Genomic DNA, 23,138 nt, shown 5'->3' with positions numbered 1-23,138 from the left:
GGCAAGCATTTCTTTTATTTATTTATTTATTTATTTCGCGTATTTATTACGAATAATGTCCATGATTTACAGCGCTCTGTAGACATGTTGTAAAGCAATGTAATGTAATAAAGACTAATTCCACGTCTATAAAGCAGTTGACAGAGCGAATAAAGTCGGTCGTTACTGGACGGATAGATCAAACGCCGCCCGGCTTGCGATGGCCATCCGTATCTGTCGCAGCCATTTTATTGTGGTTTGGCAGCAGCTGTTGGGGTAGGGCTGCTTGGTTATGAGATTTTGAATCTGAGTGCATTAAGAGTCTATAAGCAGCTTTAGTCAGTTTCAATAATTTTCTATTGCTATAAAACTGATAGAAATAATATTGATGCGCGTAGTTGTTAAAATTGTAAAGTTTTGCTTGAAAGAGGGAAGGAATCAAATTGAAAAGATCTTCAACTAATAAAAGCTCTGTAGGTATTAACTACTTCCAAGTGGCATATAGTCCAGTCAATGAATGCCTTAACGACGGTGTAGAGAGAAATCCGTGGAACACAGTTTCTGACCTCGGGACTTTATTTAGCCTAGTTAGGTGGTGAACATAGCAAAAGTTCCGCCCTTGTCTATCTCATCTGTAGCAAATTGAATATGCTTTTTTTGGTTCATAGTAGTCATGTCACTAGGACGCATAGTTTCCGAGGATTAAGCGAAAAACCGAAAAGTGGCACCTTTAAACCCCCCTCTCTCCGCCGGCTCAAGGGCTAAGGGCGGGGACTTTTGCTATGTTCACCTCCTAACTAGTCTAAATAAAGTCCTGAAGTCAAATCAAATCAAATCAAATCAAATATATTTATTTTGCGAACATGGGTAAATGTAGGTATTACAAGTATTTTAGTATCTCCATCTTCCACCTTTTGGCATGCAAAATTATAAATCAAACTTATCAAATTTCATTTACATAAAAAAGAATTTTCACTTAAATAATGTCAGATCAATCGCAGTCATATTATAATTGAATAAACATTCCACATTTTGTCAGAAATTGTGTTCTACAGTTTTCCATCTATAATGCTTTATTGACTGGACTAATAGGTTACTTTAAATTCCTTGAGTCCTTGAGCGGCGTTAGGCTGAAACAAACTGAAAAGAAGGCAGAATGACTCTGTTATTACAAGAAACCATAATGCAATTTCAACTAATCATCTGCCCGAAAAATATTCAGTTCAATTGTCAATCGACTATTTTATTTTCAGATATTTCCATGTGCTGCACGAAAGCTGAGGGGACTTGCAGAAGTGTTTGCGAAAAGGTATGTGTCCAAGAACTGTTTTGAATAGGCATTCGTTCAATGGGTAATTAATATGTAACGAGTGATAGTTAATTAGTTACTATTTCTTAAGAGAATGCAACCAAGTCTGTGTGACTAAGTGTGAGAAGAATGAAAAACAAGTAGGTACTACTGTGGTACTACCATGTAAGGAAAATCGATGTAATCTTCAATCTTTGATGAACTTGTTGAATATTCCCACATAATCGTGGAAGGGATATCAACCTCCATGAAGACACGCCCCACTCGGCATTCACGGGACCGGTGTCAGGCATTCCTCCAAAGCTTGCTCATAGAATCTTAATCGCACCACAAGAATTTCCAATCAAACTTCTCAGTGGAAAGCTAAATTGACTAATTAAGCAGATTTATTGCTTCCCCAAGTTTCGGGGGGATATTTTTAGCTGAGCCGCTGGAAACGGGTCAACCGATATTTTTTCATATTCAGATCGCCCCCGATTTCCTTTCACGGGATCGATGGTCTTTGATGTTGTATAGTTTTGATGCTGAAATTAGGTTCTACTTCTGTAATTAAATTATGCGTTTTAAGAAGTTTCCATTTGTATAATATTCTTTGGGAAACAGTGCATAAGGATTCTGGAAGTTGAAAAAAAAAAACGGAAGAACACTATAAAATGGAATTCCTTTCGTCGTCAAACATCCTATTGTTCATCATTCATTTGCATTAGTTTTTGAACATTTATATGCTGCGACTACCTGGTAGTTATTGAAATATGGTGAGGAAATCGTGGCGTCACGTCATTGTCACTTGTAAACCAGGCGTCGTCGTGTGTGCTTCGAGGAAGGCGCGCCGCGTGAATAAAGTGAAGCCATTATCGCGGGAGATCAGTGTTGCCAGCGTTAGAATACGGGATTGCCATCAGATTCCGGGTTCTAAGTCTTAAATCTTGCACGTGAAATAACGGAAGGGTTAGTGACATAATTGAAACGTTGTGTAATGAGATGAGATGAGGTATGAGGCTTTGAGGTCTTTTGATTTTTAAAATAGTTATTTGGAGAATTAAGACTACATAGTTTAGAGCAGTGGTTCTTAACCGGTGGTCCGCGGACCACTGGTGGTCCCTGGAAGCATACCGAGTGGTCCACGAAGTGCACCTGCACACCTTGGTCAAAACCACTTTTAACTGATTTTTGCAGTCAAACTGGTTTTGACCGATTATGAGGTGGTCCCTGACAAGACAGAAATTTGGTAAAATGGTCCCTCATGACTTAAAGGTTAAGAACCACTGGTTTAGAGCATTAATTAAGTGAAAAAAATATCTCAAATTATTTTTATTTTTGTTACATTTCGAACTTCTGAAAACAGGATTTGTGTTTGATCCCGGAAAGACTTATGACATTGATAAAATATCATGTTATATTACATTCTCTCAAAACACTGTTGCGTAAATTAGATAAAATTAGCGTAAACATACCAAATCATATCTCAGGGTTGTCATATTAAAAGGGGTTTTATCTTGGAGTGGTGTCGGGAAATATGGGTACCGGGGTATGCACTAATACCCCGTATTTAAATACGCCTCGTTAGGCTGACGGCCACTTCCTCCCCGCGACACCGTCTGAATAAGTTACAACTTGCGCCTTCGATTCCTCAATGCACACATTCGTGTAGTTGATGAAGAAATCAAAGTCGAATTGATTAATAGAAATAGCTCTCTAACGTGCATTATTTATTTATTACCGATGCTACTTTTATTTAGCACTAGCTTACCGCCCGCTGTTTTCAAACTTTCTCCGGAAATTATTCGAACTTTTCTGGCCGTAAAAACCATCCTTGGACTTTAACGAATATTAAAAAAATGGTAAAATTGGTCCAGGCGCAGTTATGTGCTTAATAACACATTTTGCGATTAATTTTTATATTATAGATACCTAATCAGCATTCATTCCAAAAAAAGATCCGCATTCGCATCTGTAACCACAAGTAAAATAACAGAGTTAGATAAAGTTAAATAAATTAACCTTTATGTATTTACATCGCTCCTAACTTTTAACTGAAATTTAGGTGAATATTCATTAGTGAAAAGTATTTGAAAAACTCGGAGGAGTACCTTTTTAGGCATAATTGAGGGGAGGAGTAAGGAGTCCTATAGAACTATATTAACTTAATAATTTACATTTGTACTTATTTATCCTACGAACTTCAAATATGAATCCAAATCCACTTTTCCCAGTCGGGTAAACATAATATGTGTGTACCAGCCGGCGTCGTCTGCGGCCGTCACTCGCATCCGGCAATTTTAGAGTTAGGTGTATCAAACGTAACTTGAGACCCGTCCGTTTTTGTTTCCTGTTATTTATTTTAAACTTTAATTGACTTCGCTTTTAACACGACGCTGACAATTGTAACACTTGACTTCGGTATTGACACGTTAATTGTAATGTGAAAATGTAATTACTACTACTAAAATGCATATGTGCTTTTCAAACTGCACTAAAAAGTGACCCGTGTATGTAATTGTGCGAAATCAGGATTGATTCATAACACTAAATAATATTGGTAGAGTCCCGTTGATAAGTTTTAGATTCTGTAGAACCGATAGATACTTAGATAAGACCTATTCTTGAGTAAAATCAACTTCGCACCTTAGGGAGGGGCGATAAGCAAAAGACCTATAATAGAGAATGTGTTTGTGTTCGAATAGAAGATAGGATTTGGTGATGTTTAGGCAGTGGTTTAAATCCTGTAGTAGACATAATCGTAGATGCTACGGAAAATGGCGTTAACCAATCATTTCAGGAGTTTAAATGGCGTGTCGCAAAACTCATACTGGACTTGCTGAGATGAGTATTGTATTAGCCTGAGCTAAGAGTCTTGATAGCAGTTGTGAGGGCTCATAAATGGCATAAGCTCATTATCATTAATACAGTTTACCCCGCATCGATCCACCCCAAAATAGCAGACATCTAATAATAGTCTCTACTTTTTATGTTCACTAAAATCATCAAGTGTGTTCAACTGTGGTTCAACTAAGACAAACTGATTGTAAGTGGTTAGGGCGACACAAAGACAATCTAAATAAATTGGCTCGTTAAGCCGTTATTACTAGTATTTAACCCTCCCTCCCCTTACCAATTAATGGAAGCCATCTTTGAATAGAAAAATAATTATAGGACATGTTTTAATTAGAAGGGTATTATAGGATTAAAATAGATTATATCTACGGCTTTTCATGAGCGGTATTTTGAGATTAATTTTGCTGTTGTGTACTGTATTATAAAATAGCACTGAATTTATAAAAGTTTTTCATTCGACACTAAACTCTAAAATACAGGGAAAATAACTAGTTTTGAAAAATCTTCGGGTTCAGGAATAAAAGACATTGCTTATGTTTGAAAATCACATGAGGTAGTTTTTTTTATTAATTAATCGGTTTTCTCTCCTCGACTCCTTTCAGCTTCTTATGGTTTTGGTAATGGGTAACCATTTTCAGAGTACTTCTAAGCGTCCCAAATGCAGCCATTACCCTTTAATTACCATTAAAGCGGGGAAGGAAAATGCTGCTCTACCTATAGATATTAAACACTTAGCCCATTTTCGTGTTGCTGTGGATTGTAATTGGTACCTTCGCGTCGTCGCCTCGTATGCAGTAATGGTTCATGGGGACAGCAATGGGGAGGTGGTAGTGACAGTAGGGAACATTAATGTAGTAATAATAACATTGATGCTCTAATAACAAGTGCTCAGCGCACGCTTCGGGGATTCCCTGAAAGGTGAAGGTAGCTATCATTTTGCAGAATAATCAATGTCAGTAATAGTGCTATTACCATTGATAGAAAAATGGATTGCGTGTTTCAAAGTAGTTTTGTATTTTAGAGTAGTTTTGTTGTTGAAAACATCGTGCATTTTAAGTTATCTGCTATCTTTTTTTATTGCAAACAATAAATGACTTATTTTTACAAACAGTAATCGTAATTTGCTCTTATATATTCGTCCTCGTCTTCCGACTTAATTATCATGCGTGATTCATATTGTTGTCATAAGTAACCTTAGACCTTAGTTGGTTATGATTGGCTAGAATAGGTATATAATAAATTAATTAGGTACAAATTTTAATGAACATCCAGTTAATAGGTAAATGAAAACGTTTTGAAATTCCCTCATAGGCGTGCACTCTTAAAAATAAACATGTAATGCTTTACATATAAATCTTAGGAAGTAGGCCAGCATACCAAGGGGTTTCTCCGCGCAAACATCTGGCCAGCACGTATTCAGTTTAAATATTTGTGCGGATTACCATACGGAGGTAGGTACAGTTTGTTGGGTTCTATTGGGATCGTAAATCGTGTGTTGCGGAGTGGCATCGCCGGCGTCGAACCGTGTCGGCCGATGGGCGCTGCTGTAGGGATGCTTGGTTTTCGATTGGTATTCCATCGATTTTATTAGTAGTAGATAATGTTATACTTGTTAACGATTTCTATGCGATAAAGTACTTTTGTACCTAATTTGGAGAGGTAGAGTCAGTCAAGAATTAAATGTAGAGTCGGTTATTTATAAGTAGATTGTAGTTATAGGAAATAGTTATATGTACCTACTCGTACTCCACTGTGTATTTAGAATAGGTATATCGTGGGAGAAATTGTCAAGTGACGATCGGAATGTACGAGTATTGCATCGGTCGGTGGACAGTGCTGTAGGGATGCCAGGCATTCCCTTTTATCGAATTCTGGTATTGGCGTGGACTGCAGATACTTCAATTGGCATGTTAGTTAGGGTAAAGGAATTAGGTGCCAATCATAGTTTATATTTGGCTCGTAAATCGCGCGAGAGATGTGAGGAGGACGGTGTCGTCTGACTGCGTAGGTCGTTGGCGAGTGTTAGGGAATCAGGGATGTTAATATCTGAGCAGTACTGAATTTCATATTAAACACATTATCATATTTGTGACATTTGCAGACTTTTATGCTACGAGAGGTAGCTGTGTATGAGAAATATTGTTCCAGCGTTGAAAACTTCAGCGCTCGTAGCACTTACTAACGTCTGTAGCAGAAAATAGACTAGTTTACTAGGTAACGTAATTTGTAGCATTCATTCACTGAAAAAACTTTTTGGTTACTGCTTACACAACAAAAGTGACCACCGAACTAAGTGTTAAGTATAACCAAACTAAGTTTAGCTCACTACAGAATTATTTGTTTAATTTACACAACATTTTGTTCCTCATATCCAAAGTGTTCGGTGGTCACTTTTGTTGTGTAAGCAGTAACCAAACATTTTTTTCAGTGTTGTAATTGTCATCTCAGCTTTATTTTGCGTTAATTTAAATTTAATTTACATAAGTAAACTTTGAATATCGATATAACTACGCTGACTCTATCGACATTCTAAAAATTTTCAGCGATACATCACCTCGTAGCCTATTGCCAACTACTACGTGTAAACACGTAGCACCTATCCCGCGCGTATACATCTGTATTTATTGGTCTGCGCCCGCGGCTCAATGAAAGTGACTTGTGAAATATGAAATCGGCAGGATGTTCTTTTACGAGCTTCCACAGAATAAGCTTTTAAAACTTTTCGCGGTCGGAACGAGAGGATGTTGCTGTGTACTTTGCAATTTATGAGCTTTTAATAAATTAACAAGCGTTCTAAATGTTTTCTAACTCAACACATGTTTTCTCGTTTTCAACTGTCCATTGTGGGTATTCCAGTATACCAGCGTAAAAGCGTCCACGCTTTTCAGCGTGGAACTTAATAATTATGTCGTGTTTATCATTTTCTTTCTCTAATCGTTGCAGGAAACACTGTGTAGTTAGAATTATCCAATAAATGTTATTGTGCAGCATTCAAAGGAAATCAAATCAATATGAATGAGGAGATTTTTATTCTCTTTTCACGCGGTCGTTTATGATCCATTTCATTATCATTCAAGGGACCGACCCTGACAATTTATACACTTAGCGCACGAAGCCCGCTCGTTGTTATTCCATGCCACTTATATGACATCATCCATACCATGGGTGGTGTGAAATAATTTTTATTAATATTTCTAAGTGCGCCCGCGCACATCATAGTGTTTGCGGCCGTCTCCGCGCGGCTAGTTCAAAGATGGCGGGCCCCTTTGATGTCCGCGGCGACTGGGCCAGGTTGTCGCGATTCCAACAGCTGAAACTATATTTAATTTTTAGGTAGATTAGGTACCTAACTCGGTGTTATATTGGATGACAGTTCATATTTTACAAAAAATGTTTATGACGCGTCCATTGAAGATAAACTTAGTTCATGATTTTTTATTGATCATTTCCCATGTGCTTTTGCATTAAATCAGATTTATATGAAAATTGTCGCTTCTATGTAGGTACGAGTACATTACACACACGTGTAGTCCATTCAACCGTAGATAACTCTACATAATATAACGTAATTTGGCAAATTGCTTACGTGGCGCCGCCGAGCACGAATCGACGTGACAATCACGGGCATTTGGCGGGCCTGCGGGACGTCAGTCGAGACAGGTCACGTAACGGCTGACGACCGTAGCGTTTACACGACACTTGTGTTTACTCTCGTTAATCTAGCGAAGCGACAGTAGTAAATAATTACTGTATAGAGTGAAGAGGTTACTCAATATATCTGAAATCAAACTTAGGCTTACGAAGATAGGAGTTAGATAACGTAGGTATACGAACATATTAAGAGTTACATAGAGAGACAGTCAAAAGCTTACCACCATATGCTCTACACGATTTGTCTTTGAAACAAAGTAATTTTGAAAGGATAACATACTTTAACTTTGATCAACGTCAAAAATCTTTCAAACTCTATACAAAAAGCACCGGTTATTGTTATTGCTACGGTTAGGTTCATGGTGATCCAATTATCTATATTTAAGACCTAATCTACACTGTGAAATGAAGAATTGAGTACTGAGTAGTTTACGAGTAACATAACTTACATAATATCATAGTTACAAACCCAGACTGTAAATCTGCTGGAAAAACAAGAAAAATATCCACGTGGAAACGCACACGAGACATCGTGTCAAGTTCAAACAAGACGCAATTGCAACATAGCCTGCGTATTTGCGGGAAGAAGGCATGCTGGTCACGTAGACGTGGTGGCATTTAACTCCACTGCATTTAAGTTTGCTGTCAGTTTAGCCAGCCCCTCAGCTTATGGTGAACTTGACAGGACTAGCTTGTATCTTGGGAGAGGATTACTCTAGCAATGGGCTGGTGTAATTGGACTGTAAGTGGATGTAGGCCTTATGTCCAATCAAACAGCACTCTACATTTTCTTTGTTTTGTTTGACGCTAGATCTTTATTAGGAAACTAGACGCTAGATCGTTATTGCAATGTTCTCTATCGTAGCATCATTTCTCGTAGTCCCAGTAACATTATAACATTGGCAAAGGGTTTTTTTCTGTGACGTTTTAATACTTATTGCGAAGACCAGTGACTTACAGCTCTCATCATTGTTCCAAACATTGGTAGGGTTAAAATTATGCTGGAGCGTCTAAGACAGATTGATTGTAAAAACAAGTGACTACATAAACAAGTGTAATGATTGCAAAAACAAATGACTATTATACAAGTGTACCATTTTCCAATCACGGATCAGGCATTGCTGTAGCACTACGTAGCCACGGCAGCGTTACGGCATGCCGCTCACGTAGACAGTTGGTATTTACCGGATCACTCGGTCTCTATGTCTAGGTATATCTAGTTAAATCAATATTGATTGGCTTGACTGATGTTTACCTACATTTCAGTTTTAGTTTTCTATACTCGTAGTTTATTTAAACGCAAAGTTTTCTGACATTTAACTTAGTAACTATTAACGAGTCCCCGCAGAATACAGACTTTTTTTATCGGCTGATATGATAGTACTTTGGTCAGCTTCTAATTTGTATGAGGAATCGGCCGATACCAAATCGATGTAATATGCGCGCTTTCAGACATGTTCAATATTGATTAATACTTACTCAAAACAATACTGATTAACTGCCCGACTACACTATCAGGCGATAAACAGTCTGCAGTCTGGGGAGACTCTTAGTTAAAATGTAAACTGATATCTCAATACATTTGGTTACTCGAAATGTATCTCGCTTCGGGTAGAAAGTTGCGAAAACAAACAAACGCGCATCAAAGGCGGTGGAAATAGACGCGTTAACCCTTCAAGACGCGCCTGTCCCGCGCGTTACACATTCTTCGCATTTATTTATTTTCAGCCCACGGCATCCCACTGTGGGACAAACGCATACTTTTTAACTGTTTGAGGTTTTTCGGGTAAAATAAATTCCTCTTTGATGTTTCGTTCGAATTTTTGTCTGATAATTCATGGCCGGAAACGTTACTAGGATCAAAGAAATGGTTTTTGCATAGTAATTATATTATGTAATTTTTTTGATACTAATTTTATTTTACTTTAGCGAAGAGACTACGTGTGTCACATCAGCTTAAAGTGCAGCGGAAAAGTAGGTAATCCCAAGTCCTTTTATGGCTGTGGCTTTATATAGGCTCATCTTTTTATAAATTTCGCTGGGATTGGCCTCGTTTGAGCGAAGAGGGCTTAACCCTTTTGTCAGTGACTGAAAGTGGACTAATTTATTTAACGCTGAATCAAAATCAGGTGACGGTTTTAATTCTTGTTCTACATTTACCTTGTGATATAAGTTTGTAGATTTTGATGAAGACTGCATTGACTTAAATTGGACATAAAACATATGCTTATTCTGATTCATTTGGTTCCTTTGCTTGGTAAGAATTAAACAATTTTATTTACTTAGCTAATGAAGAGATTTAAAAGTTTATAAGTACTTTGTGTTTGGATATTTTCGTATACTTAACTTCAATAAAAAATAAGACTCATAACATTATCATAATTTGTAAGGTAAAATGATTTTCCCCACATAGCCGTAATCAACCTGTTCGGTATTTAATTTTGCGTGTACATTCCCGACATGTCAATAAGGGCGGTGGTATCGGGAATGCGGGATATCGCATTTTTACCGCTTCCTTACATGCCATTATTATGTAGTGAAGTGCCAGTGGCAGGAGGGGTGAAGAGGGTGGGGATGTTTGGGTATTACGGGTGCCAGATGTTTTTCTTATTCTAGGACATTGATGGTCACTGATTTCAAAAATTTGACGTTTTTAACGTTGTTAAAAATCTGCCTATCGTTAAACACCGAAATGCTCATCTGTTTTTTGTTTAAGCTTCTTTGCTTTCCTTTCTTACAGATATTTGAAAAAATATTTGACGGCAGTCACCAGTACCTACTTATACGAATTTTAATCCAGTAAAATGAGTCACATAATGTCTTCTTCTTTTCAACATAATTAGTCAATTTGTAAGATTTTTCGCCGTAAACAAAGTCGTTCGTTTCAGCCAAATGACGTCCTCTGCAGGACAAAGGCCGTTCCCAAGGATTTCCACAACAACCGGTCCTGCGCCGCCAGCATCCAGGCACCTCCCGCGACCATCACCAGGTCGTCGGTCCAGCTAATTTATTTATAATGTACTTATTTGTTATCAGCATATTTCATTGTGGGACAGTCCCAAAAGCCCCGGTCGCCTGGCAACCTTATCGGGCCGTCTTCGGGTCGTTAATCACGACGCTGTCAGCGCCCGCGTGACGTCCTCACTCCAGTCGACTTTATTGCTGCGCTGACAACGGCTAAAAGAAAGACGTTTGCCCCACTAATAAATGTCTACAGTGTTTTAAAATAACGCGTTCCCCGAAAAAACACTTGGGTTCAAACTTCAAAGTCAAAATACAGAGAGTCAATTGACTAACTAGGCAATGGCAAATTGATTCATCATCATCATCATCAACAGCCCTTTACAGTCCACTGCTGGACTATGAGCCTCCTCCACTATAGTGGAGGGTTTTGCCATAATCTCCACGCTAGGCAGGCGGGTTGGAGATCGCTGAAATTGATTGCAAAATTAAAACAATTTGAGACATCACACCTGACTGTCATCTGTGTCTTGCTACATTTAATTTTATGTGCTATAGTTTCATAGAACTTTATTTTATGACCTGTCGCATTGACGGGTTAAGCTACAAAGATTAGTTAAATCAGAACGACACTACTTTTGATTTTCCTTCGTTGTTTGAGCTCAATTTAACCGGGGAATGTTTACAGAAATGAAAATTCCACGTCACACCCGCCTACAAAGTCGCGGTATCAAAAGAAGCGGGCTTGTATGTAAATCAACTAATACGAGTGACAGTGACACGAAGACAAATCACAAAGAAACATCAAAGCGTTGACGGAGCGATTTGATTCCGCTCTTTGATTACCGAGTTTGTCGCGTTCGCTATTTTAGTACCGCCTCTCGCTAGTTTCAGTCAACCATCACCAGTGTTGTAGGGCTGTCACATTATGAATACAATTACCAATTCGAAGCGACGGTGAAGGTGTCGGACTGGCCGACTCGTGATCCGAGGAACGCGGGTTCGATCTGCGGCGCTCGACTATTGTGGTGAACCCACTCGTAACACAAGCTTATTTAGCTTACTCCGAGGGGTTAACGGGATTATTAGTAATTTGTATTTAACTAATACATTAAAGTAATATTCTTTAAAAAAAAGAGAGGTTGTGAAATATCCATACTAAAGTCTTCAAGAACATTATTAATTATTAGGAATTGTGTTTGCAAATGTAACTATAACAGTAAATCAATAAAAGCGCTGAAAGACTGCCGCGTTGGTTTCTCGCTACCAGCACATGTTGAGCTTTCTACTGATGAATTTTTCAGTAGTAGTAGTTTTCGTCCGATCTTTGTGCTTTTCCAGTTCCAAACCCTATGTAGAGGTATCTCTTGCGGCAATTATTACGGTCTGGTCTTAGTAAACTATTTAGGGCGTCAGACAGCACTCACTTGCGTCTTATTCTGTCAACTGCGAACCTTTGTGTTTTAATTAGCTCTCAGTCTTTACTCTTATACACTTTAAGATCTTCAAGTGTACGTATCTGATCAATATTGTTTGCATAGTAAACTTATTGGAAATTTAAAGAACTGGGTTGGTTTCTTTGGTTCCCTTTCTTCATAATTACCTAGTTCTTATCTAAAACATTCCAAGGTTTGGAGTCATGAGCTTACCAGCGATATCTTCAAACCCAGACACGTTAAAACTCGGTAAACTCTCAGGGCATTAACTTTGAAATTACTTAGATAAAACTGCTGATTTCGGGCTATATTACAGTAGGTATGTATGTACAAGTACACATATACTCGTAAATAAAACATTAACAAAAAATGCATGTTACATGATCCTCATACTTTATTCAAACCTTCTAAAGAAGGTAAAAGCAAATTCAGAAAAACAAGCTTACCTTTTTACGAGATCCTCAATGTCCTTCAGGAAATCTTGTAAATAAACCGTGTCCGCGTAAGTAAGTAAACTAGATCGCAAGATTAACCTGTTAATCCTGGATTGAATCTCTAAAATGCACTTTGGACCGGTAAATTTTTATTATTCCGTTGCCACTGGGATAGAGCTGTTCTTGCTGGTAATTGCTTTGTTCGATTTTGAGTTTTATGTTCATGGGAAAAAGAATCAAAGGAAGGTGGAGGTTGGTGGAGCTTACTAATGGACATACATGCAAAACGATCGTCCCGGTTGCGCTCCGAATCCTAATAGATTCATTGTCTTTGTCGTTTCTTGCGAATGGTGCTATTTGTCACAGCTCGGGCTTGCGGCGTTTAGTTATTTGATTCTAGATCTCGCTACTTGATCACTATCTATTCTGCAGGCTCACTCGCATTTAAAGAGTTTGCATTCGCTTGTTTTGCATTTCAATGGCTTGAATTGTAAATTGTAATGAATGAGGGATGAATCCGTTTCCGTCAATAGGTTTGCGTTTACGAGTAGATACCATCTATTCATCCATTCATTATAGGTGGAGTAGTTATCTACTCTTTTAGAATTTTAATTATGCGATTTCCACGTATGAAGTTAGGAAGTGTTTGTCACGTTAAAACATTACTTCACGTGTCATTTATCGTTCGTATGGATAGAATGGCGTGTTTTAATTTTTAATCGCATTTTAATATTTCATGACATGTGACAATCGTGCGCTTCTAGGAAGCGATCGCCCACACCTGCCATTCCGTTCACGTATCACGCAGGACGTGTATCGTGATGTAGCGTTGAACTCTATAATATTGTATGTAAGCAATGCTTAATTTTTATTATTATGATGTTTATATGTATACTAGGAAACATTATGTAAATTAGAAATCTTCGTGTGTCATCATCATTCATCACTCGTACTCCAATAATATGCTGGGTAAACGCACTGTAAAGGTACTGCATGGGGACTAGGTGAAACGCGCGGGGCGTAGGTTCCGTTATAGGATCGTCGATGGTAGGCCAGCCTATATCTCAAACAAGAGTACCAATTGTACTGTGCACGTACCACCTTTATTCCTCGTTCATTTACCACTTTATTTATTCCTCATTCACGTACCTGCCTACACTTTTATTCCTCGTTCACGATGTGCGAAACATTTCTACCTACGATGGTGGGAGTTGTGATTGGTACCTAGAGTGTTTAATTATTAAAATAAAAAGCTTTTATCATCAAGATTTGGTCGCCTATAACCACGATCATGGTGAGGTTCCTCTCACCTTAGGCTGGTTTTAGTGTCACGCGGACCGTCCAGTGCGGATCCGCTCCACACAGCCGATCTGTATAAACTTCTAGGGAGCGTTTTAGAGTAATGCGGTCCGCAGGAACCGTTCGCTCCCTAGCAGTTCATACAGATCGGCTGTGCGGAGCAATCTGCTCTGCACTGACGGTCCGTGTGACACTAAAACCAGCCTTACGCCCCGTCGACGCCCCGGCGATGCCGCATCCGATTGTCAACCAGCGCCGCCTCCCGTCAACAATGACGGAGTTAAGGCCGCGGATTGAATAATAAGCTGGACGCGCTGCATAAAAATACAGCGACGCTTTTAGCCGCAATCCCGCATCGGAATAATGCGCGTTCCGAGAATCGTTTCCGAAATTATTTGAGGTGCGACACCGGCTTTTGTTTCGGATTGCAACGCGTCGGTTTGTAGACGCACTTGAATTATAAGTAGGATACGAGTTAACTTGAGAAGGCACTGAACTGAAAGGTACAAGAAGTCACTGAAAAGTATTGAAATGTAACTGAAAGGTACTGAAATGTAACTGAAAGGTACTGAAATGTCACCGAAAGGTACTGAAAGGACATTGTCAGAAACCGCCTTAGATTCCTGGGCACAGCAGTAAAGTATCAAAATTAATCTCTTACTTTTTGAATACTTAAATATTAATTAGATTGTAACGGACACTTGAGGATTAAAAAATGAAATAATAAAAGTATTTTATATGTATTCCATAATACTATGACGACATCCGGACATTTTAGGGCGTGGCCTGCTCCATATCCTATGAAGTTCCATAATTTGTGTCGATAAAATCTATGTAAAATCGGCACAAGGCAATGCCGTACTTCATTGTTAGGAATCCATGTAATAGTGATGTTGACTGCGGTCATCATAGACAATAAGATACCGATCTTGTAAATAAAATAAATCGTCCAAATTGCTACAGTATGACTAGATTTTAATTAAAAGTTAAAAATATATTGCACGATACTACAAGAAGCTATCTAATGTGTCCAACTGGTCGAAGGTCATGAATAAAATAAAAAGAATTGTGATCATAACACTGATATAGACAATGACAACAATATGGGATCATCTTTAATATATCTGTTACAGTTTCAAAATTCGATGAAAAATCCAATGCCGCTTAAAGTGAGAGAAATGTCTAAAGTTCTAATAGAATTGAAAGTTTTATTCGCTCAAAATGCTTATAACAATAATTGGTAATACATTTCAAATATTAAGTACCTTTATAATGTATCGATAGAACCAAAATGATATCCTCTCAGCTTGGAAAGGGAAAACCCAGGATTGGGGGAGCGCTCCAGGCAATTTTTAGAACATTTCATAGGTGGTAGTAATTAGTAAATAATATTTATTTTATTATTAAAATTGAATATTTTGATATTGATAAAATTGAATATATCTTTCGATTCAAATACCGAATATTTTTCAATCGATAATAATTATCGAGAATTGTTAATAATATTCAATTAAAAGTTGTTCAATCCCTAGTCATGCATAGACTAAGACGGTAACCATGGAGATAGTTAGTTTGGTAAGTCACGTGTTAAATGTCAAGAGTGGAAAGTAAACATAGGATTCATGTTATTTATTTACGTGCAAAATGTAAGTAAGTAAATCATAAAAGTGGAACGCCGAGCTATTTCCAAAACCCGTCCAATATTATAAGAGTATTTCTCAAAAAAAATGTACATTTTGAAAAAAAAAAGTGTGCTTTGAAACAGTTCAAAAGTTTTATATTTATAAATCATCACACAAAAAAAACACACACACAATTTTGAAGGATGAATATTAATCTTTAAGATAACGAAGAATTATAGCTATAATCCTACTTATTACCAAATATTTAGATATTTTAAAAATAGTCCTTTTTTACCTTTCATACAAAAACCTGTTTGCCACCCTAGCTTTTTCATGTGTTTTTGTTTCATAAAATGCAATACGTAACTAAATTATTGTAAATTTCTTTGTATTATCGTTCTACAGTTATCGCAGTTTCTGTATCAAATTGATTTTCTATGGGGTGATATAATAATTAGCAATTTAAAGCAAAAAAACAAAATGAGTCGCTCTCATTTACTATTTCGTTATTTACTCTTTAGTTACGATTATTTGTACTTTCCCATGGTTTCTGAACAATTCCATATTTTTTTTACACGGACAACAATAGCTGCACTCTGAATGGCTGTTGGCCTGACGTCTCCGCCATACATCTATCGCGAAAATCAGTGAAAACGTGTGTGTTTTGTCGGATTACTTTTTCGTAACAGGAAGTAAAATCAGCGATTTTATATAGAACGGTAAGTCTTCATTTAACCATTTTTTGTAATACGTGTGGTACGAACATTTAGTAAGCTTTTATATTTGCTGTAACAGCTTTTATCAAAAAAATACTTGTTTCTGATCTCATTTTGTCTAATATTTCGTTACGTTTTTTACGAATTTCGTTACGTTACGAAAAAGTACAACATAGTGCTGAGTGTATACTGTTATTACCTGACTAAGCATAGTCATATTCACTACTTAATTTATTTCAAAAAATATAGAGCGTCAATAACAAAAGGATTGGATACTATCTGCTTTACAGAAGTGCCACCAGCAAAAAATAATCAAATCATTTAGATTACGTTTTTATGTGATTACTTCTTTTGTTTTTTTAGGAATGCCGCCAAAAACCAATGCCGAAAGGCAAAAAGCTTACAGAGAACGACTCAAACTGGATAAACATGACGGAACAAAAATAATTTTATTAAAATAGTATGAATGATTACTCCCTTATTTTATTTCTAACCTCTTAATATTACCCCGTATTTGGGTGCATACTTCCAAATATTTCGAATTGAATAAATGAAGAGCATTCACAATATTTCGCCAATGTATAACAAGCCTTATGGCCTTACTATTTCGTTACTACAGTTTCGTTACGTACATTTTTTTTGAGAAATACTCATAATACAATTTGGCTGCGACAACTACAATACAGAACATCTCCCAAATCGATGTGCATAAAATAATATAATACAATACTAGTAAGTAAGAGGTTATGATAACAATATTGCTATCAATAAGTTTATAGAATTGGTCCGCCAGGAATAATTGTTCTTACATAAAGATTTGTGTCATTTAGAACCTAGAAAGTATTATTTCGGCACTGTTGATCTAACGGCGAACAATGTATGGAGAACGAACATTGTCCTTTCCCTAAAAGGTGTTGTTGGTCTTCTCAGAATCACAATTTAATTTGTATAAATTAATATTATGTAGTAGACTATTTATTATGATGGAGCATTACTTGTAGTTGAGAATGACTCGACCGATTTTTACCGGATAGCTGATCTTAAATTGGCATGACCTAATAAGCTTTGCCAATCAATAGAAATAGTGTGATTGAAACTAAATGATTCCGTTTATTTTCCTAAACGTCCAGACATGAAGTTTAACCTTGAGTTAACATCGTTATTATTGTGACATGAGTCAGGCGCACTCCAAGCGAATCCGAAACTTCGAGTTGATAAATTGTCCTAGGCATTGAGTCATTTATTTCGAAAATGAAGTTGCACGCGTCGCCAGCAATATCTTAGCACCAATCAAATAAGCATTGCAAGCGATATTTTAATAAGGACTTCCTTGGGCAGAATCTTCAAAGGCTATAATTATTTGCAGTGATGTTACTTTTGCATCATTAGCAACTGTTTTGTCGCCTATTGCAAATAATGGTCATTTTACACGTTTTTGTACGACATTTATTTATTTAATTCTAGGTCGACAATCGACATTTATCTACTTTATTAACGTCTAGCAAGTGCATAAGCTTCGGTTTATTTCACGACCGAAATCTTAGTTAGGTATACATAAGGTAAACGCACCAGTAATGAACAGTGCCTCAATGAAGAACACATGTTAAATTCTTAAGGCTGGTATGGTACGAATTACTATACAATTTTCATGACATATTTGCATATTCCATCTTGATGATTGATAAAGTAAAAATTAATTGAGGCGAGGTGTCTTCAAACAATCCTTTAAACGTGCAGCAATTGTGCTAGAACAATAAACCGAGATAAGAGATGGTGTGGGCCGAATTAGACTTGTTCTGAACGACATCTGATTTGTATACAATGAACATTGTTCTACGCTCGCGATGCACCTAAGCACAATGCAGAGGAAGAACAGCCAACACGTTTAAAGTCCTTATATGTGTGGCAAAATTAACCCTTTAACCGCCGGAATATTCATATAATCATATAATCACGGACTAAGTATGTACGTGAATGGCTGTTAAAGGGTCAATAAAATATTGCAATAGCAATAACTTATAGCAACTTCGCAAATGTAAAGATAGTAAATGATTGGATATTTGGAATGAAAATGCGTGTAAGATAAGAAAACATGCTGTGCTGACCTCTGATCACCTCTGATAAGAGAAAAGCAAGCGATAAACTATGGTACTCACGCAGATTGTATTAATTTGGTAGGATTAGATAGCATAGGTTTATTTGTAGACTCTATCTAGATAGAGGCCCTTAGCGTAGATAATTTTCTTTTGTTAAAAAGGAAAAAGCATAATTTCCTACCAAAATCGTGTTTTGACAAAAAAGAAAAAGCACACAAGGTAGAGACGGTTTGAGAAAGCTGTTTTGTCCCGGGCTATGCTCGAAGGCGGGACCGCGGAAGGTTGATTGGCGAAAAATGTCAAACATAATATTGACTTGTGATCTCATTCAACGCTGAATACAATGGACATTCAGCGATTCTGCCCAATTACTTGTCACATGCAATCAGGGCCGGATCGTGAATTTGTGGGGCCCTGGGCTGAAACTACTTGGGGGCCTATCTTAGTACTCACTCAACTAATAGCCATGCCAAAAAACTGTTTCTATAATGATATATTATTATTCTTATACATACAGTGTGAGTCACGATTAAGTGCACATATGAAAATAGGTGAAACTAGACCTATTTTTATCGACAAAAAAGAGGTCAAAAAATTTTTGATTTTTTTTTCTGCCAATTACTTACGTTAGGTAACGTAAGGGCGACTGTGGTAGTGAAGGCTTTGTCCGGAATCCCACAGTTCCTTCCCACTTAAGGCGAATGATGGAGCACCGGGGTCTTTTAGTGGGTATGCCTTGTCCTTCTGACTTGGTGAGCCCCACATAACCTACCCTGTCCCCGTAGTTTTAATTATTTTTTCTGTCAATTACTTCTTGTAAAGAAAACGTAATAACTTTTAAACTAAGAGGTATATCCTGATAAAATAAAAACAGTAACAATGCTAAATAACAGGCGATACTAAAAAAATACATAAAATGCCCAGAAAATGCCAACAAATAATAAAAAAGTATACTTTTTGAAAAAAATTTGCTTTTAAATTCGTGTTTTTTTGGTTATTTGATAAATTTCTCCAAAAAATGCCCCCATAACAGGTGGTTTTTATTACTTTGTATTATTCTCTATCGTATTAATTTTGTAAAACCAAAAATCGGAAGTCTCTATCCCTATCACAACATTTGCTATGATCGTTTGAACAAAGGCCTGCCACCACATTATTCTCCGCTACAGGTAGAGACAATTTTAATTTTAATTAAAATGCTTATTTTACTTCGAAAACTTTTGTTTTTATTTGAAATGTAACTTGTTTTTATCAAAATTACAAATCTAGAGCCACTTTCAGTTTCGTTGTTAACGAAGCGTTGAATGGCGCGCCCGGAGAGGCCATAGCTGGGCACCGTTAATCAAATAGTTAACTTCGTTAATCGTTAAACCGTTAATAAAAAAATTAACTTCGTTAAACGTTAAAACGTTACATTTCGCAAGATTTAACGCAAGTTAACGTTAATCGTTAATCCGTTAACACATGATAATAAAACGAAAAAAATAATTGTATGCAAGGTTCACATAATTTCGAAAGCTTATATCGCGCGTAGAATTTATTCCTCTTTTATTTATGTTTGCGCTCTACAAGCTTTCGAAATTATTTGAACCTTGCATAAGTACAATTATTTTTAGGGTTCCGTAGTCCTGACAAGGAACTGACTGTAATTTTGTGGAGATATGCATATTAATCACGCCGACAAAACGGAAAAATAAAATTTGGAAAAAAAATTTTTTTTAGGGTAGCTCCCCTACATGTAAAGTGGGGATGAATTTTTTTTTTCATCTTCTACCCCATCGTGTGGGGTATCGTTGGATAGGTCTTTTAAAATAGCTTAGAGGTTTCTAAGACTATTTTTCGATTTAGAGATCCGTTAGCAAAATGTTAAAGTTTAAAGTGAAAATTTTTGTTCGAGTAGGACTAAAAACTAAACTGTTGGTTTTAAAAATCCGAAAAAATCATGATAATAGTGTTCTTTATGAACTTTCAAGGAAAACTATAGCGGTTAGGATAGATCAATTAGTTTAGGAGTAATATTCGTTTTACTCATGTATTATAAAATTTCATACCTAATAAAAATTCCTAAGAAGAAAATATTAAAAGTGACTTTAGATGAAGTAATTGCTTGCTCCTGAAATATACATATTGTGGTAACGACGGATAACTACGGAACCCTACACTGCGCGTGGTACGACACACACTTGGTCAATTTTTTTTTTCGTTTTAGTACAACTGCATTTCAGAATAAAAGCTTGTTTTTAAAAAAGTTTTTTAATTATTATAATTTTATTTTACACTTTTTAGTAGTATCTCAATCTCAGAGCCTTGGTTCAGTTACAATATAATTTAGCACCGAAGTGCTCGAAAAGTCAAATCCAGCAAACCCAAACTCGATAAGTTTCCACCGTTTCGTTTAGGAATTCCTATGGCCACCTTCTGAATCCATCATCAGGACCCTGGAGCTGGACATCATCTAGTACTAAAGTGCTCGAAAAGACAAATCCAACGAACCCAAATTCGATGCGATGCCGCCGTTTCATTTAGGAGTTCCTTTGGCCACCTCATGACTCCATCATCAGACCAGCTCAATAGTACCATAACATCGCCTGAAACACAGGTTTGTAACCTAGCTCAGGCTACAAAAGACTATTGAACTATATGTAAACTCTAGCATAATAAGTTCTTATAATGTTCTTATTTTAATGAATAAATTATTATTATTATTATTATGTTTGTACGCTTTGGAGCTCACGGGTCAAAAGTGGCCCGGTCCTTTATAAGGCTTGCGTGGGGATACAGATCCAACACGTAGAGGCCGTTTTAAGCGCAAAATAATCGACAAAAGTGAAGGTGGTGCACATGCTGGATCTAGTCTCTGACTATATCATGGGATGTAGCCAGAGACCATCCCCAGCCTGTGCACAGGAGCTATTGCAGTTATTGGAGAATGGACTAGGGTTATGGATGAAGGATGGATGGACTGGTTACTGGGCTATGGATGGAGACTACGGGACACCTGCCTGGTTCATAGTCTCGGACTGAAAAAATGGCAGGCGGTGACTAGCCAGCGACTAAATGGGCCCCCCCTGGCGTCATGGGTCGTATAGACCGGACTGAGGGACAACATTGGCGTCAGCCAGCTCAGGGGTGTAGAGAGGTGTGCTGCGCTTTCTCCGAGGTTACTCGCGGCGTTATGCCCTTTAACACTTCCACCCCTGGAGCATATAGCTCTAGCGACTCCACTCTGGCCGGCCGGTTAAGGCAAGCCAGAGGTGAAAGTCCTGCAGACCCTCTCGGATTCCACTTCGGCAAGCCGAAGACGAGGGTCTTGACCGACTCTCGGGAGCACTCGGATTAACAACTGGCCCCGTGGTGTCGCTACTCACCAACAGCTCGCCACAAAGCTGCCCTGCGGGGTTATTATTATTATTATTATTATTGCATTGTCATCGTACTTATACAATATGTAACAAAAACACCGTCCGATCCGAAAGGGTCATAAAGTAGCTTTAACAACATTACCAAAACAAGTATCAAAATTACGTAATTAATAAAAACAACTTTTTTATCGATTTTTAAAGTCAATAAGTTTAGCAATGATTTACCCTACAACGGGGAAATTTTCAAAAAGCGTTAACACTCTGTCGGCGCGCGGCTTTTTTTAAGACGCTGGGGGTCATGACCTTATGACGTCGCTACGCGTGCCGGCGCATCTCTACCCCTCCCGCGTACCCTCTACACTGCAGTTCGGATTGCCATGTAAGCTATTTTATTTTTGTAAATTTTGTATTTATTTTTCATGGGGTATTTTTTTTATAATATTTTATAAAAATTATTACACAAATGGAATCTTAACTCGATACCTGTTAACACCTTAATGGATCGGACGGTGTTTCCGTTACATATTGTATAAGTATACCAAATTTCAGCTCAATCGGTTGAGGAAAACTGGTCTTAAATTCAGTTGCAAGAGTGTCCCACACATACTTACTAACAAATGTGTCGTTAGTGATCGGGTGGAAGCCCGAACGTACTTGTCAGAACGCGTTTTTCAGCGTGCCTGCTGTATCTTTTTGGTAAATAGTAGGTACTGGATTAACGATTAACGGACTTAGGATAATTTAACGGAAGTTAACGAGTCCGTTAACATTTTTTAAAGTTAACAGAAAATCGTGCGTCGAGTGTCGAAGTGTGCGGACGCGTATCGTATCTGCTTGGAAATATTTCTAATTTTTAAATTGTGTGTTAAGCAAGAACAAGTCCTTTGGTGATTGTAACAAAGTGCATAATCACTGTACGCTCAAGCAGTACCAGTGAATTAGCAAGCCTTACCGGTTCTACTCGAATAGACCAGGAGACAGTGTTCATTACTTTTGTGTCAGAATGAGTCTCACGCATTCACCGCCAGATACAAACCTCAGCCGCGCAAGTGGATCCACTCATAATCTGTGTAATTATGACGATGAAGAACAAGTTAAAGTAAATCCGAGAAAAAGGCGACCTCACACACTGGATTACGATTTTAAACAAGACCTAGCTGATTTCCGTAGTGAGATGAAAGATCTTCTCAAGGAATCAATTAAAACTCAAGTCCATAACATTACACAAATGCGCGAGGAAATGAAAGAGGAACTCAAAGACTTAAAATCGACGACCGAAGAATTAGCAAGAGAATACAAAAAACTTAACGACAGTGTTACGAATATAATCTGTGAACATAAAACAATAAAAACCAAAATTAATACGATTGAAACCGACTTAAGAGAGCTTAAGAATAATCCAATAGATAACCTTCAACATAAAACAGCAACACAGCAT

General features: G+C 37.4%; 1 protein-coding gene across 1 annotated transcript in view; it reads left to right on the top strand.

The window, feature by feature from the left end:
* LOC135078702 (reversion-inducing cysteine-rich protein with Kazal motifs) overlaps window positions 1-23,138 on the top strand; it is a 53,247-nt gene that overhangs the window by 4,609 nt on the left and 25,500 nt on the right. Inside the window, exon 3 of the mRNA XM_063973249.1 lies at window positions 1,233-1,288. Coding sequence (XP_063829319.1) covers window positions 1,233-1,288 — 56 coding nt within the window. The remainder of the gene's footprint in view (window positions 1-1,232; window positions 1,289-23,138) is intronic.

The sequence above is a fragment of the Ostrinia nubilalis genome, chromosome 15 (genome assembly GCF_963855985.1).
Source record: "Ostrinia nubilalis chromosome 15, ilOstNubi1.1, whole genome shotgun sequence".
NCBI lineage: Eukaryota > Metazoa > Arthropoda > Insecta > Lepidoptera > Crambidae > Ostrinia > Ostrinia nubilalis.
The sequence above is the reverse complement of the archived record's forward strand: the minus strand, read 5'-3'. Positions and strand labels throughout refer to the sequence as shown.